Source organism: Toxoplasma gondii, chromosome IX, assembly GCF_000006565.2.
Source record: "Toxoplasma gondii ME49 chromosome IX, whole genome shotgun sequence".
Classification (NCBI taxonomy): domain Eukaryota; phylum Apicomplexa; class Conoidasida; order Eucoccidiorida; family Sarcocystidae; genus Toxoplasma; species Toxoplasma gondii.
Genome location: NC_031477.1, coordinates 2,818,247 through 2,835,695, shown reverse-complemented (window position 1 = coordinate 2,835,695; position 17,449 = coordinate 2,818,247). Strand labels below are relative to the sequence as shown.

The window sequence follows — 17,449 nt, the reverse complement described above, 5'->3', positions numbered from 1 at the left end:
GCAAGGATGCCAGCCAACTGCCACTGAAAGTGATTGATCTGTCACATTGTCCATACAGCTTTCAGATTGATTGCATAGATCTTTCTTCATGCGCATACTTTGTAGAGCTGTTCTTGTAACCTGTGTTTGCCTACGTAACATGTAACGCCAGATGTGCTGTGTCTGTGTCACGTAACCGTTCCACGACGAAACATGGCGTTATCGGTTCTCTGTAACGGCGGCGCTGGTTCTCGTTGGAAAGCAAACGTGGACACAGGCGCTTGCATGCCAGTCAGTAGCAGAAAGGAAAAAGCGGAAATTTAGAGTGCGCCGGCAATTACAGTGGAGCTGACAACAGGAGAGTGATACTCGGAAGCAAGACAGGAATCGGCAGCTGCGCCCCTTGGTCATCCCAGAGGACACACAGAGAAAGTGAACGACGAATCGGCGTCCTGAAGAACTAGATCTCTATCAGAAGAGGGTCCGTTTGTGTCAATCCAACAGACAGCGTGACTGATCTTTATCGAGCTAGAATTGAGCAGCTTTTAGATGTCTGTTTGTTTTGAACATGTTTCGTTTATGGCCCACGAGACGTTTGCACTGCCACGGTCCTGGGGTCTCTTTGATACGCTTACACTCTCGTCAGACGAGACACGTTTCATGTATACATCTGCCTCACCTTGCAGGAATTCACCGCTACGGAGAAGGATCCATCGGAAATTCAGTTAGGCTGCGCCGACGTTTTGACCCGAGAGGCGTTCTGCCACGACGAAGGGGCGCCTCAAAGCAGATTTCGAGTTTTTCTGCTTAGGCCAGTCGACGAGATTCGCAAGTAAAGTTGGTCAGCTTTTTTCTGGACAATCCGTTACATCGTGGCATTCCGAAAGAAGGAGACAAGATCAAGAGAGTATAGCCTGACGACGTTTGTCTTGGCACCCGAGGCGACCCGATGGTATTTGTGGTCTACGGAATGATGCCTGTTTTCTTCCGCCTGCCGCTCCTTTCACACACAAAAAGTTATCTCAAAACTCGACTTGGACCGGAAGAGAGAAAGATACGCTTCAAACCATCGCGGGATTTTTGGATGCAGCAAGCAAACAAAGCAAACCAGCCGATGAAGCGACAGTACCTGCGCTACCATAGAGTTTTCTCGCATCGAGTTGTGCTGCTCGCTCGACTTTCCTCTGTTTGGCTTCTCTTTTGCTTTTTGGCTGAAAAGACGATCTGAACGTTGAACGAAACACAAATTCTCCTGTGGCCTCTGTGTCCCTGCACGGCGGACATCGAAGACCGTGGTTTCTCACGTAGAGCCAGATGGGAGCAGATACAGGACAGCAACCTTTCGCTACGGTCCCTGAGTACTTCGTTTGACAAACTGGACCGCCCGATCTGAAATCGTGATGCCTATGGGTTGCGTGACAACCGGCGTGTTTACGAATAGTTGATGTGCGGTGAAGAATGAAGAAAGCCGGGGTAGAGACCGTGAAAGAAGAAAACAGAGGCCCAGAGCAAGGAAAAAATCGTGGAAAACCGGAACATGCAGATTCCGCTCAAGGCCAGCTGTCTTGTGGGGAACAAAAGTCGGCGAAAGAAGTTTGTTCAGAAGGCAGAAGCGGCGTATTCCCAGGGAAACGCTGTAAAGGTGCGGTGTCGGACTTTCGTGCGTGTGGATCTCTCGATTCTACGCTTTTCCGTAACTCCAACGAGAAAAAAAATTGTCAGGTTTTATATTCCAGAGAAGACTCCTCGTGTTGCTTCCATTTTGGGGCAAACGATTCAAGAGTCGACAAGGCTCATCTTCTTCCACGACGGGGAGAAAAAAATGGGGGCAGCCATCCCGCTTGACAAAAGCACTGGAACGCGGGTAAGATGCCCACGAACGGTGAAGTCACACCCTGCAAAAGCCTGCGGTCGGCGCAGGTTCACAAGGAGGGCAACGCCGCGGATGCATGCACAAACGGGGAAAAGTGGAGACAATCACACGCACAAGAGAAGCTGTCAGGCGACGTTTCAGACTGTGGGCTTCCCCTGAAACGGAAAAAAGTTCTTTGCTGACACGCAGCAATGCCAAAATCAAAGGACACAGCCTACGTTAAAAACGCCAAACTCCAGACCCCAAATTTCCCGATCTTCTTTGTGACAAGCGAACCCGGCAGCTATCAAAGTCAATGACAATAGATCTTGCCGCGCGGAGCAGTGTAGAGAAAAACAACGTAGCTACGGGACGCCCACTTATGGCCTGCAGAGATCCCTTTACAGGCATGAACACATACCCTGTATACGCGCAGACACACTGCTGAGAATAAACATACATACAGACACGAAAGAGAGTAGACACAGAGGCGCGTCTTAACATACGCTCTTTTCCCGCTAATGTATGAATCACATCATCCGTATGTCACATAAACATATATATATATATATATATATGCATATATATATATATATATATGTATGTATAAGCAGGAATGTATCTACGAAGAATGGCAACGGACGCCACAAATCCCATGTGACGCATGACGGCTCGTGTTTCATTTTTTGTCTCCGAAAAGGCGTCTGGTTTGGGGATCGACGCTAGAAAGGGATGCTCACGAAACCAGCAGACCGAGTGTCGAGGCATTTGGCGGGTCTTGGGCTTTCAGCAACTCCCGTCTCTGTCCTCGCTCGCGGCTGCTTCCTCATCGTCACTTCCGTCTGAAGATTCGTCGCTGTCCTCCTTTCTTCGCTTCTTGCCTCTTCGCTTCTTGCTGCCCGTCTCTTCGTCTCTGTGTCCTTTCCGGTTTCCTTCTTCGTGCTTCCCTCCTCTGCCCTCCCGCCTTCGTTTCTGTCTCCTCTCTTCGTCGCCCAGCGCACCCCGCCTTTTCGCAGGACTCTGCGCGTCGTCCGCGTCTCCCGCCGCGCCGCCGTCGTCTGCGGCGCTTTCGGCAGAAGGAGCTTCGAGACTGAGAGTCTCTTTCTTCTTTTTCTCTGGGACAGCAGGAAGCGCGAGGGGAGTGTAATGCCTCACAGTGTCCAGTACGCGGACAGCTTCGGCGTCGTCGCGCATGTGCCAGTCCGTCGGCGCATGCACGAAGGCGGAAAACGACGAGAAGTCTGCAGACTGTTCCAGATGGAGTGCTGGAGACAACAGGGACACCAAGGGCGGCATAAGGGGACAGTAAACAAACAAGGCGACGCAAGTAACACCTCCCTTTTCCTGTCTGGACGACCGGGGTCCACCGTCGCCTGTGACGCTACTTGATCAAAGTAATCCAGCAAACTTAGAGGATACAAAGACACCGATCGTGCAGCTCAAGACGGAACTGTTGCGCCCGTTCCGGATCTAGATAACGATCAGGGAGTCTCGCCTTAACTCTTGAACTGCAGTTGTCGTCTCTCTGTCTCTGTTCCTCTCGCTGCCTTCGGTGGATCCCTCTAGTCTTTCTCTTCTCGCTCAGTTGCGTCTCGCACAACGTCGTCTGCTCTCAGGCAGTCTGTCGCCGTCTCCGGCAAGCCTATCTTTCGATGTCGCTCCTACTTTCTTCATTGCAGGTGTAGAGGAGACAGACAAACAACATCTGGGGGGAGAGGTTCGCTTTCTCAGTCGACGGAAGCTTCCTCGTCGTCTTGAACAAGACAGAAAATCAAACGCAAGAAGCAGAAACTCTAAACCCAGATTATTTCTCTGGGTACCTTCCCACCTCATTCAACGCCTTGCCGCTGAGCAAAATCCTGAACGGATGTACCGGGTCATTGAAAAAAATAAAGTGAACAGCAGCCAAACTGCAGCACCGTACACCTCCCTCATATATATATATATATATATATATGGGTATACGTGGATGTGCATATGCCTGTGCATCTGTAGGCGACATCCGCCTCTATACGAACGCACTGTTGCGACAAAGCATCTGCGCATGCGTGGACGTATGACGGCAGCAAACGCTGCATGAATAGAAGGCGTCGGAAGACGCCGCCTACGAGCGTGCCAGGAGAGAAAACCTCTGAACAGACTGACGACAAGGAAACGCTTCTCGAGAATCTGCTTCGTGTGCCTATTTGTTCAGGACCCCTCGGTTACCTCTGCACAGAGTGTTTCGAAATCGATACCGTCGCGCCGGCCGCGGGGATTCCAGAGCGCCTACGGGAGAACGAAAGGCATTTACAGACGCGTGAGCCAGTGGACAAGCACACACACACACAGGTACAAAACCCTTTAAATATATATATATATATATATATATATAAATATATATATATATATTTGTGTGTGTATGAGCAAAGCGCAACCGTCTGAACGCCACGGACACCATTAGCCCCCGCGCAGCAGCGGCCGTATTTGAACTGGCAGGAAGGCGAAGAACCAAGACGAAGGCTCGCGGGCGATTCCCTGAGGGCAGTCGAGGGACCGCCGGACGGTCAGGACGGAGACGCGTGCAGCGGATGGAGTGTTGCCAATCCAGAGTCTTTATTTTTGCTATCAGGGTATGCATGCATGTGACGGTTCTCTTCTCCGAGTTTAGTGCTTTGGGAGTCCGCGATTCCCGACGCCAAATGCTCACTTCGAACCTCGAATATAGACGGATATAAAGAAGGTACCGTATCGTCAGTACAGACCCAACATTGCAAATACATAAGTCCTACCGACATGAGCGATTCTAGTGGAGTCTACCATTAAACCCATACACGGAGAGCCTACCAGGTCTCTGCACGGTTCCTTTGTTTCCCCGTCTACGCTGTCTAGGCAGCTGTCGACATCGTCTTCTTCCTGGGGCTCTTCCTCGCCGGGGGCCGTTAGCATGTCGCGTTTCCGCTTTCTTCTGAGCGCCGAGTTCTCTGCGTCCTGGTCAGCAGAGAAATCTGGAACGACGCCCAGAGCAGTTTTCAGTGCCTTTTTCACCACAGCTACGTCCACGTAGCGCGACGGAATGCTCAGGCGAAGTTCGCTAACTCCAACCTGCGAAGTTTGACGATTTCCAGACAAAGGATACAAATTCGATCTCTTGCTTGCGCCGTGGTTCTCTTACAGGTGAGGTCTCTCGCGTTCTGGCGTTGCCGGGTTCTTTTTCAGCTCTCACTGTTGTCTTCTGAGTGAGTCCTTCGCTTCTGTCTCCTCGCTACAACCAAGTTAGATCGGTATAAAGAAGTTAGCATATCCGCAATGTCTCCTTCCTGCATGCGCGCCCACCCTGAGAAAACCTCGCTTCAAGAGTCTTCGCCCCGGCCGGTCCCCGAAACTCTCGCACCTTCTGGGGCTCCGCCAGCAGGACGATATCGCCCAGAGACAGGCCCGCAGCGCCGCCGCGGCTCGCCGCATCGCCCCGCTCGAAAAGGTGGGCAATGTACGCTGCATGCGCGAATGTGCAGAAAAAAAGAAAGAAACGCGAGAGAACAAAGGCGTAAGCTGGGCTGGAATCCCGTCAGTCTTGCTACGCATGAATGCACCAAGTTTAGACACTGTGCTAAAGCGAACGACCCCAGATGACCATGTGTATCTCTGTTGTAATCATATACGGTGTTCAAGACGTGTGAATATGGGGACGTACGAAGACCGCTGAAACTCAGGGACCGTCTGGAGCGCAGTGGAAAAGATCAAAGATGAAGACAACCAGACGAGGCCCGAACGATGCTCTTCGTGGCGCGTAGGCAGGCTTTGCGCCACAACCGTAGCAGAGAGTCTTCTGCCGCTCTACCCCAATGAAAATCAAGAAAACACCCGCCAAGAAATCGTTTATCAACAGGTAGAGTAAGACAAGGCTTACACGAAGCTTGATCATTCTCTCCTCCTGCCCATGCTGTATCTGACCAGTCGCGGTCAAGGCCCCCGCCGCCCTCCAAAAGCGTTTGAGCCTTCGCGTCTGCGGCTTCCAGTGCGCTTTCTTTCAGCAGCGGCCCATGGGCCGCGGCAGACCAGAAACTGTCGTCTTCGAGTCCTGGAAAAGTCGCAAGGAAAAGAGAAGAGAAACACAAGAACAACCGGCTAAGGTGAAACCGAGAGAGGTTTGGCCTGCAATTCACACCTGTCCACACATACTGAAAGAAACGCCCTGGCGACTTTAACCAAAACATCTATGCGCAAACCCCCGTTGACACGCACGGAGTGTCGATATATATATATATATATATATAAGTCGACATGTAGTTGAATAAAGCGTTTGTGGTGAGGTTGAGAGCTGCAGATCTGTGGTGGGTTTCGGTGCGTTCTCTCGCATATGCGTTACCTCCGTCATCTCCTGCGTCGATGAAAGTTGCTTCCCACGGTCCGTCGGGCGCTTGGCTGTCGCCGCGACCGAGATCTCGCCCCGCTCGCCCGCCGGAGTTACCGGCTCCGTCTGGAGCCCAACCGTCGCCCACAGACGGACCCGTGTGGCGGAGGAGACGGATCTCCTTGGAGGGAACCATTGCGAGAGAGACGAGCAGATGCGGCGAGTGTAGAAATGGAGAGGAAGTAAAGTCCGACTGCACTCCAACAGGCCAAGGAACAAAGGAACGGACGCAGTTTCACACATCAACCAGAAGTCGACAGGACAAACCGCCAAGGCCGCTCGTCTGCATGTCCAGACGCATGACACGATAGATATTTATCAAACGACACCCAGGTACACCCCTGCGTGGAGAGGCGAGTAGCGAGCACAGAGAGAGAAGGAGAGAGTGGAGAGAGAAACAGAGACAGACACCGTCACAAACGCTTGTGAACAAGAAAGCGAGAAGCGCCACTGGCGATTCGGCTCCTCACCGCAACTGTTACATTCTCCTGCGGCTTCGGAACATCTGAAAAGGAAACACACAGACACAACAGCGTTTTTTTGCCGGAAGCTGCAGTTTTACAACTGGAAACGACGCGACGCAGAAAACACACAGCGAGTCCCTTTGTTGCAGACTCCACGATCCTGGAGAAATGCGAAGCCATGCCGCGGACCGTCCATCGCACTGTCTCCAGGAGGTGGAGCACCGGACGGCCTCTTTGCGCTCGTCCGGACCGCCGCCTCGGAGTCCTTCTCTTTCCTGGCACTTCGTCGCTGACTGACAGTACGAAGAAGATCTGTTCGTCTCTCACAGGGTTACGCCTATCGGCCCTGTATCAAAAAAACCGGGGTCACTCAGGCGGCTACCCTCGGCTGGCTTACAGCATTGGAACTTGGAACCGAGCGGCAGGCCTCCACTCTTTGTGTCCAAATTCGACATGTCAACGCGAAAAGGATCCAGCATTTCTCGGAACTGTTCTTGCTTTCTCAGTTGTCTCTCTTTCACAGTTAGTCGCGCAGACGGCGCTGATGGTCTCCCGACAGCAGCGGCACTGCCTTTAGCCGAGAGGGGAAAGAAGTCAACACACCCCGAGGAAGAAGTCTCCTCCCCTGAGCCTCGCCGCCGGCCGGTCTCGCGACCCTCTGGGTCTCCGCCCCCCTGCGACCCCGCCGCGGTAGGCACCAGCCCGAAGGCCCGCTTCGCCGCTAGTTGGGCTCCATGCCCCCCAGCCGGCACTCCGAGCATCTGCGAGAAGGCGGGGACGAGGCGATCGAACGAGTACGACTTTGGGTGCGTGCAGCTGCTGGCTGAAGTTGAAGAAAGCAGGACAGAAACGGAGAAAGATCTGCAGAAGGAACGGGGGAACACCGAGTCTTCAGACACGAGCAAGGAACGAGGGAACACACAGGCCGCCTGGTGCGTCTAGGTGGCATCCGCTGGGTGTGTGCCGAACAACACAAAAACTGCTGGTAAACGAAGAGGGTGGCGATCTACGCGGAAGGTCCAACGAAGAAAGCCAAGCACAAGAATGATGAAAGAGAGAAGCCTCGAGCGAAAGGAGAAGAGACACAGAGACCCGTACAAGAGAAAACAGAGAAGATCTACACAGAACAGAAAACACACACCCCCGACGCTGAAGAAAGAAATGTGCAACGGAAGAGACAGGCAGCCGCTGCACACCCTTCTGAGGACTTGGTTGTCGTTGTTTGTTTACATCTACTGCTTCTACAGCCAGTCCTATTCTGGGATGTATACTACCTTCGGGAGAGAAACGAAGACAGCAGAGTGAGGGAACAGCGTTGAAGAGCAACGCAAGAGGCGAGAACGATGAAGCAGAAAAACGCATCGCGGGCTCCGTTGTCTTGCCTTACCGCTAGACTCATCGGCTGCTACCTCATACAAAATGCGTTCGCCTTCGGCATCTCGCTCTCGAATTTCACCTCTTGGCCGATCCCAGGAGCCGTCTCTGTCGTCGTCTGCGTCGCCAACATGCCCGTCACAGAAAAAGTCCACGCCGTCGCCAAAAAGTTCGTCGTCTTGAGTCACTTCTCGACTTTCGGCTTCCTGCGCCTCCAGGACCTCTCGAAGCCCGCCCGAGGCCGCCTCGTCGTCCATGTAACTCTCGCCGATTTTCAGAAGTTCCTCGTCTTCCTGCGTTGCCTGTTGGAAGCCGCTGTCCCCCAGCGTCGTCCCTTGCATGTCGACGTCAAGCATCTAAAAACAAATCGACATGGTGAGCTCTGCGGCTGGGGGATCTGCACCGAGGAATCAAACAGAACTTACAGAGTTTTTAACGCCTCATAGAGTAGTTACACGCATTTTTCATGGTTTTCAGGGAGTGAAGTTTGGAGTGGAAATGCCGCATTAGTAGGTGACAAGAGAAGTTTCGAACTCAGATATATTTCTTGAAGAAATGTCTTATGCTGGATGCCTAATCGATCCGCCAACCAGGTCGTGACAGTTTTGTGCGGGGCACAGCCATCTCGATCCTGAGATTCGAGGACAGTTCGATTTCTAATCATTGTACAGAAACGATAGGTGGAGCGGCGGTCCAGCACCCCCCCGCACGACCAGAATCACCCGGCACAACTGTTCTGCCTCTGAACGAACTGGAAGGCGTCCTTTCGGCTGGCATGCAGCCGGTAACTTTCAGACATCTGAAGGCCATTTATTGCCGAGTTCTACATAGCAAACGATGGAGTATACGACCCCCCCGTTTGCTAGTTATACGTTTTCCCTGAAACGTAGCTTGGACGGCAGACTCGAGAGACCTCCCATCAATAGCACAGCCTCCACCCTACACAGTCCCTGGAGTATTCTGCAAAGAGTCTGCGGTAGCCGAGCAACACAGCGCGAAATACTGCTGGGTCTGACCGACTGTCGAACGTCGATGGAGCAACCTGTTGTGGTGGTTCGGAAGTCAGGTTCTCAAGACCTATCGCGAGACAAAATATTTCGTAGATGCAAGATTTCGAAAGGTAAAGATGGACGGCTACAGAGGCCAACGACGCGCGGGGAAGGAAGGCCTGTGGCACCCCGTCGGCGTTTGGAGCCGCGACTCAGACGGAGATGAAGGGCAGTGAGAGAACGAACAGGCCGAAGGCAAAAAAAAGCGAGAGACGAGTGGAGAAACGCGGCCAGCAGCCGTTTCCAGTGAATGCACAGAAGATCCGCTGAGGCGCGTGCGAAGAGAAATGCGCTACAACGGACCGACAATCAGAGAGCGAGAAGGGGGAGAAGACGAAGAAGGCGCCGCGGTACAGAGATATGCGGCAACGAGGAACTCGGGCACAGCCTACTCGCGAGAGTGACAGACCAGTGCGGGTGGACTGAGAACGAAGAAAGCGAGGGAAGGCGACAGACAAAGGAGACGCCCAGGAGTGAGGAAATGCACCTGACACAAAGGGGCTTCCATACAAGAAAGCGACAGCGCCACGGTCGGCGAAGCCTGGTGAAGAGAGCGGGACTGCTGAAATGCTGAGAAGAAGTGAAAGTAAGAGAAAGACAGAAAACTGGAGATCGGATGCACTCACGTCGTCGTCTACATCGAGCTCATTCGTCTCCTCTTCCGCTTCGGAGAGAGCGTCGCCGGCCTTGACATCTCGACCGCGCCGTAGGCTGTATAGAGACACAAGACACGGCACCATAAGTTCTACCATACTGCCTGCGTTGGACCAAATACTTTTGCCACTGCAACGAACGCTGGAACATCTCGTTCAGGAACGACACAGAGTTGCGATGTGGACGCAGGCCAAAGAGAGACTTCGCCTAACGGAGACACGGGCAGGCCTGTCTCCGGAGAGCACAGAGAAGGCCGGTTCGACGAGAAACAGACGCCGAAGAGAGACAGCAAGAACATGAAGAAACGCAAATGTCGCGAAAACTCAGGAGGCCCACCACAGACACACGGAGCCAGTGGAAAGAAAGAACGCATTCAAAACGCATGCGAAAAGGAGACGGCACCTCACTGTGACAGCGTGGAACGGATGCGGAGGCTCCGTAGTCAGACGTAAGCGGACTTCTCCAAGCTGAGAGAAAGACGCCGACAGCGACAACGAAACGCGACGCCGATGAATGCGGCAGCGCGAACGCAGCAGCAGAAGACTGCCGCCTATCTGCGAAGAACTTTCGCGTACCTCTGCAGAAGCTCGCGAAAGTGACCGATCGGTTTCTCGCAGATGTCGAGGGCGAGAACCGACGCGGGGGTCTCCCCGGCCAAAAGGAGATCTAGAAAGAGGCAGAAACCGCAAGCGGTGTGCGCGGGATGAGAGACCCAAGGTGAACATGCGACGAGAACGAACAGTCGACTGGACGGGGCCAAGACAAAACGCCGCCAGAACGGAAACGCAGAGACGCTGAGGAGCAGCGAGAGGACAGGAAGGCATGCACAGAGAACGGAGAAGCCGCGAGTCAACATCGAAAGAAATCAAGTCGACAACCGGCGTGGACAGCCCCCAAAAGGCAACGCCTGTCCTCTCAAACTCCACCGAAAAGTAAGTGGAAACCGAGCGAAAAAGAAAGGAGGCGCACGCGTCTCTAGGATGTCAGTCTGATAGCGAAAGCCGGAAGAAGTCGACGGAGCACAGAAGGTGGAGAAGCCAGCGGCAAAGCTCCTTGTCCGGCTTCTCGTCTCTGTGGAGATCCGCCGAGAAGCCCGGCATTGTGAGAGGCGACATGATGCGCTGGCATGGGACAGACGAACGGATTTGTTCTTCTTGCTTTTTCTGTACCTCTCAGAAATGCACAGTCGACACTCGGTTCCGCGACCTCCGCCGTCTCTTCCGGGGCGTGATTAGCCTCTGTCTCCTCCCGCGCAGCGTTGCCCTTCTCTCGGCCGTTTCGCAGAACGCCTGTAGGGAAGGCTCGACATTCGCCGTCGAGTTTCATTCGCAGGGAAGTATCCACTTCCAGATTTGCTAAGAGCAGCCCCTTCGCGCCTGCCTGGTCAAACATGCCCGAGATTTTCCTGGAAAAAGAAGACATCGTGGAGACGCGCTCGACAGCTGCGGTCGGAGACATTTTATTCAGGACTTCTCACGAAAAAACGCCAATGCAGATACATCCATATGCATACAAACGTATCCATGTACATCTGTGGGTGTACAGACACACGGTTCCACAGATGCGATAGGCAGAGGTAAGAATAGAAACACAATAGACAATCATCCAAACAAAGACTACAGCAGTTCGTGAAACGCAAACATGGACCGCAGCAACGAATCGACAGCATGGGCTCAGGCTTATATACCCCTCTACATATATACAGAGAGTGAACATTCAATACTTAATTTACGCTACATTTCTATGCAATATATATGGACTGGATGCACAATGTTTATATTATATGCAAAGAGATATAGACACACACACTGGCGCCTGGCAGGCGGAGGACATTAGTTCAGCTCACAGAAAATAGGGATCGACACAGCTGTCTTTTTCGATCTGCGACTCTGTGATTTCGGAGGCAGGCGCTAGTGTGCTCGCTCCGCCTTTCTTGAAGAGGGCCAGCTGCTGGTGGTGGCGGCCCCTACGAGTCGGATGCGCCGCAGCGTCGCCGTCCCCAGCATCCTCGCCTCCCTGGCCCTGTCGCGAGGAGCTCATCAAGTTCAGTACCTGCATGCGCAACACAACAACCCGCTCCTATCAGGGGCAAGCAAGAAGCGAGAAATGGCGGGATGCAGCGCGAAAAAGCTCGCCCACAACGGCAGAGTAGCCGGAGGAGAACAAGAGAGAGAACAAGAGAGAGAACAAGAGAGAGAACAAGAGATAGCTCAAGAGGTAGTTCAAGGAGAAGGCCAAGAGAAAGAACCAGAAGGAGATCAAAGAAGTAGATCCAGAAGGTGATCAAGAGGTAGCTCAAGAGGTAGCTCAAGGAGAAGGCCAAGAGAAAGAACCAGAAGGAGATCAAAGAAGTAGATCCAGAAGGTGATCAAGAGGTAGCTCAAGAGGTAGCTCAAGGAGAAGGCCAAGAGAAAGAACCAGAAGGAGATCAAAGAAGTAGATCCAGAAGGTGATCAAGAAGTAGCTCAAGAGGTAGCTCAAGGAGAAGGCCAAGAGAGAGAACAAGAGAGAGAACAAGAGGTAGATCACCAGGAAGCTCAAGAGGTAGCTCAAGGAGAAGGCCAAGAGAAAGAACCAGAAGGAGATCAAAGAAATAGATCCAGAAGGTGATCAAGAGGTAGCTCAAGAGGTAGCTCAAGGAGAAGGCCAAGAGAAAGAACCAGAAGGAGATCAAAGAAGTAGATCCAGAAGGTGATCAAGAAGTAGCTCAAGAGGTAGTTCAAGGAGAAGGCCAAGAGAAAGACCCAGAAGGAGATCAAAGAAATAGATCCAGAAGGTGATCAAGAGGTAGCTCAAGAGGTAGTTCAAGGAGAAGGCCAAGAGAAAGACCCAGAAGGAGATCAAAGAAATAGATCCAGAAGATGATCAAGAGGTAGCTCAAGAGGTAGTTCAAGGAGAAGGCCAAGAGAAAGACCCAGAAGGAGATCAAAGAAATAGATCCAGAAGGTGATCAAGAGGTAGCTCAGGAGGTAGATCGCGAAGGAGTCAAACATCCACAGGTGAATGGTTCACCCCCATGCGTCTTTCGCATCCAAGAGGACGCGGGAGGACCGCCATGTTTTTGCAAACGCACATGGTACGTCTGGTCGTAGACAGCCTCGACCCGGTAGCCGTAGACGCGCGTCGCGCCTTCCACTGCCGAGGAGACATGTGTAAAGGTAATGCCTTCTTCGCCTTCTTCGCCTCTCCCGGTTCGCGAGAGTTCCGAGGTGCTGCTGAGGTCTGGCGAGGAGGCGCCGTCGAGCAGAGCCGGCGCCTGTCCATCGGTGCCGTCCTACGGGAACAGCGAGGAGACAACAGACGTAGAAACAGGAAGAGGAGAAGGGTGAGATCACTCACATCGTTCGCTACTACAATCCGTCGAAAGGAAGCCTCGAACCAGAGCGAGACCGGGAGCCGCGCATCCAGTGGAGGCCAAGGTCTCTGATCGACGCTTTGTCTAGCGGTTGACACTCTACGACGTCAAGGTCCTCTCGCGGCCGCCGAGTACCCAGAGGCTGCTCGGACTCCTGTTTCGCGCCACAGGTACCCCACGGCTTGACGGCCGCCATAGCGTTGTTCGGATCTGCACTGGCGTAGGGGCGAAGGCGTTTCTAGGTGCTCGAGTCCTTTCAGTCCCTTTGACTCGCCTTCTGCGAGAAGAGAGGTGCAACCGAATGAAACGAGATCCCGCGAAACATCGGAAACGAGGAAGCTTCTCTGATTCACATGACGGCACAGAAGGCCATGCACCCAACGACCCCAGGGGATGCTGGAGAGAGCTAACCGCATCCTCGGGCCTACCGTGAGAACGGCGTTGTCCGTCTTGACGAGTTGCTGGTGGACGACGAGGGCGAGGCGGTCGATGAGGTCAACTTGAAAGGCGTTCTTCTGATTTATTCGCTGCATGCTAACGGTCTTCATGTCGTCGAAGAAGGCCCGCACGAGGAGACGGCCGGCCAAAGCGCGACCGGCTCCTGAGGCGGCGCGCGCTGTCGGCCGCGCAAAGCCGGGGCGATTCGCAGAACTTGAGAAAGGGAGGGAGGCTGGAAATGCGGAAGAAGAAGCGAACGAGGAGAAGGAAGACGACGCGGAATTCAGACTCGACGCCTGCCGCGCAAGAGCCCCAGGGGCATGGCCCTGAGAGAAAAACGGAACGACACAGGCAACAAGGTGCGTGGGCAGCGCGTTGTCAAGAACACAACAGGTCCGATGCTTGCGGTCTCGTGAAAACGAACAGACTCTCACATGGCGCCGATGTTTGGTCACGAACACAGCCAAACAGAACTGAATACGGTGACGAATCAGCGATCACACGAATTGACTGGAGTGTGTCTCTTCAACCATGTCTTTAGGCGAGAAAACAGAGTCGCGAATCGGTGCTAAGACGTCTCCAAGCGAGAGGCTGAGGACAGGACCGACAGCACCTAAACAGGCGAGAAGGCCCCGGAAAAGAACAAAGACTGGGAAAGCGGCGACCCGAGGGAGGCTGTGTCACAAAGAGTCCTCTAAGCAGAATGGAAGACTCTGAATCGAGTAAACAGAGACACCCTCGTGCGTAAGGACGAAGAGCATCACCTAACGTTATTGGGAAAGGCATAGGCAGTGCAGAAGAGGAGACACTCAGAACGGCACAAGAGGAGAGACAGATCGCCAGCCGTGAGGCAGAGAAGGGGATAAAGAGAAAGTCGAGAGAGAAGGCGCGGGAGGCGTGGTGAACGAGGAGAACGAGGAAACGAGGTAAGAAGCAGTGAGGCACAAAGGAAGACGGTGAACAGAGGAAAACGAGAAGAGAGACGAAGCCTTCGTGAAAGGCCGAAGGGCGCGAGCTGAAGTTCCGCCGGACAAATGACCAAGTCGGTGAGACGAAAGGAACGAGACGGAGGCCACAGACCGCCGTTCCGCGTTACAGAAGCGAAGAGAGAAGCGAAGCGAGCGATCTCAAGATCCCTGCGACTCACACCGAACCTCCCGTTTCACAAGCCTTGCGTCGCCACCGGAACGAGCGCTCCCGTGGAATGAGCGCATCGGCACCGAAACGACACTGTTATCTGTATCACGGTCATCGATCCAGCGCTGGGGAGAGAGGCTCACCGCCAGAGAAGCGCCGGTGGTGCCGCCCACACCTCGCCTACTCTCGCCTGAAGGGGCGCCGTCCTGAGGGAGTGGAATCAACGAGCACAGAAGACGGGGAGCGAGCAGTAAAACAACTGCAAGAAAAGAACGCGACAGACCAGAGAGAACGCAACTAAACGCAAACGTGGAAGACGGCAGGAAGGTGACGGGAGCAGTGGAGAGGGAGGAACGGCAAGTAGCAGGCGATGGAGAAGGAGAACGCAGAATTACATATAAACATTCAGAGGCTCAGCGGGGCATGACGTCCATCCCGTGAGAGACATGCGGAGCCACAGAGAGGGAACAAGACAGATGTGTATCTGGAGAGACAGCTCGAGAGACACAGAGAGCTGGAGACAGAGAGAGGAAGAGGAAATGTGGAGACACACGGTAGGGAGGGAGATCAACTCGAAGGACAACGATTGCAGAACAGGAAGAGAAGAAGCGTCGAGGCCAAGGGCGTCGCGGCAAACATGCGAGAAGGAAGGTGCAGACAAGAAGACGTACTCCCGTAGAGAGAGAGGCAGGCCCCGATACCACACTGAGGCGCCGTTTTCCATCCGGCCGAAAGCCGAGGCGAACGACAGGATGCGTCTCCGAGCCTGCGGGGGCGCCGGTGTCTCCTCCGTCTGTGGCTCTGGCCACCATCGGTTCGCCTTCTGTCTCTTTCTGATTGAAGGCCTTTCAGCTCTCTTCAGCAGTCCAGAGGGATGGGGATGTGCAGCAGTCCGCAGATCTTGGTTGTCTCCGCATCTCACGACCGGAACTCTATTCAGCATCCGAGCCGTTCTCCCTGCGTCGTCGAGCTCGTCTGCGCGCGGAAGAGAGGCAGAGGATGCTGACGGCGAGGCAAGCGAGAGAGTCCCCGAATGCCTTTGGTGCATCAACTCACGCAGCGCAGTGCGATGTAGGCACCCGAAGCAGAACAACCGAGAGGCAAAGAAGACCGCCACGGTGGAACCGAGAAGATGCGCGAAACGGAGATGGAATGCAGGTGGCGACCGGGAGGAGGACCGAGGGCGACCTCCACGATGCATGCATGGAGGGAGACGCTCCAGCGAGCGAGAAGGCGAGGAGATGGGATCGCAGGCTGGTGAAAATGAGGACTTTTGGCCGCTGGCACTTCCACTTGCTAGGCCTGCCTGGGAGCATGCAGGCAGCGTGTAGGATGACGTTGAGCGTGAGCCAACGAGCGAAAAGAAACGAGGTCGAGGAAGAAACCAGGGACCCGCCAGTGAGGCGATGACCAGACGCGGGTAACGGGTGGATGGATAGAGAACGGCAGAAGAAGAGACGAAGAGACGAGTTGGGGAGAGCGGCGGAACAGAGGCGAGAAGCGAAGAGGGGAGACGAAGAAAAGGGAGGAACGGAAAGAAACGAGCGGAAAATGGGAAGGGGAGCCCGAGAGAAAAAAATGGTCGGTGAGCAAGCGGCAGAGAGCGACAGGTCGAGGCGCCTGTGAAAAGGAAATTCTTTGCAATATGAAGTTCTGCCCTAGCTCGCACCGGGGCACTCTTCACAGGGGAAAAGAAGTAAAACCCCGAGACCAAAGAAAAACGAATCTCTGTCTCTCACTCTCTGTGCTGATTCGGTCGCCGAAGTGGTATCGCTTCTCCCTCCTTTTTCCGTGTACACACCCGTGTGTCTTGTCTGCATGCGTTTTCTCTCAGATACATGCACTCGCACACTGAAAAGGATGGACCGCATCAACATCCTTTCTCGTTCTCTGGTCACTCAAAAGCGCATCTTCACATTTGCTTACCATCGGTGGAGTCCGCCCTCCCCACGATCAGGAACGCGCATTGTTTTTGTTTCCACTGCGTCACGTTCTTTGGGTTTCTCTCTCTCGGGCCGTCGGCCTCAGCAACGTTCAACTGAGGTGACGCACGTACTGCTTCGCCGCTGGCCACCCCAGGTTTTCACACTCAGAAAGAAACCAAGGAAGAGGCAAACCGTCACTCTCTGATCGCCGTCGCGGTTGTCTTGGACAAACAGAGTGGAGTCCTTTTTTTCTGGGGATGAAACGGTGGGCGAGAAGCTGAAAAGCGAACTGGCGCTGTGTGCAGTCAACATCGTACGCCTGCGCCACACATCGAGGCGAGTAGAGTTTCTCGTTCTTGAGGGTATACTTTGTTTTTACGTTTCTAGAAGGCAGACTATTGGTGTCTCGCTCGAGATATGCGCAGCAGACAAGCAAAAATTCACCCATTGCTTCTGCATAACAAAGGGTCTTAGAGTCGAGATGTCATCTATTTTAATCCTGTTTCGCTGTCAACTGACATGAGCCGAGCTTCACGATGCTTATACCCAAACTGATTCCAGAGGGCGAAGAGGAGCAGAGACAAGCGAGAAAGACAACCAGCAGAAACGCAGACCCCAAAATCCACTAGTCCCCACGATAATAAAGATCCGAGAAAGTCAGTGGCTCTAGTGAGATGTTCGAGTTCTTCCAAAGTGAACGCATAGGGTCATCGACTGTGCTGAAATGAGTCTGAGTGTAACGGTTCATGTTATGAAGAGAGGAGAGGAAGAGGTATGTGAAGGGAAAGTCGCCCACGGTTCGTCTAGAACCATGAATGTCAACGACGCT

General features: G+C 53.6%; 1 protein-coding gene across 1 annotated transcript; it reads right to left on the bottom strand.

Moving 5' to 3' along the window:
• Nucleotides 1-1,696: 1,696 nt before the first annotated feature.
• Nucleotides 1,697-16,393, bottom strand: TGME49_288930 (hypothetical protein). Its single transcript, XM_018782053.1, has 18 exons — nt 15,367-16,393; nt 14,839-14,901; nt 13,549-13,884; nt 12,839-13,039; nt 11,612-11,817; nt 10,935-11,170; nt 10,341-10,431; nt 9,738-9,822; nt 8,076-8,418; nt 7,086-7,511; nt 6,695-6,729; nt 6,180-6,417; nt 5,721-5,891; nt 5,205-5,305; nt 4,658-4,915; nt 4,040-4,099; nt 3,497-3,584; nt 1,697-3,096 (listed from the first exon to the last, which is right to left on the bottom strand). Exons 1-18 carry the CDS (start codon nt 15,505-15,507, stop codon nt 2,618-2,620), a joined length of 3,558 nt encoding a protein of 1,185 aa, XP_018636377.1. The 5' UTR covers nt 15,508-16,393; the 3' UTR covers nt 1,697-2,617.
• Between the last annotated feature and the right edge of the window lie 1,056 nt (nt 16,394-17,449).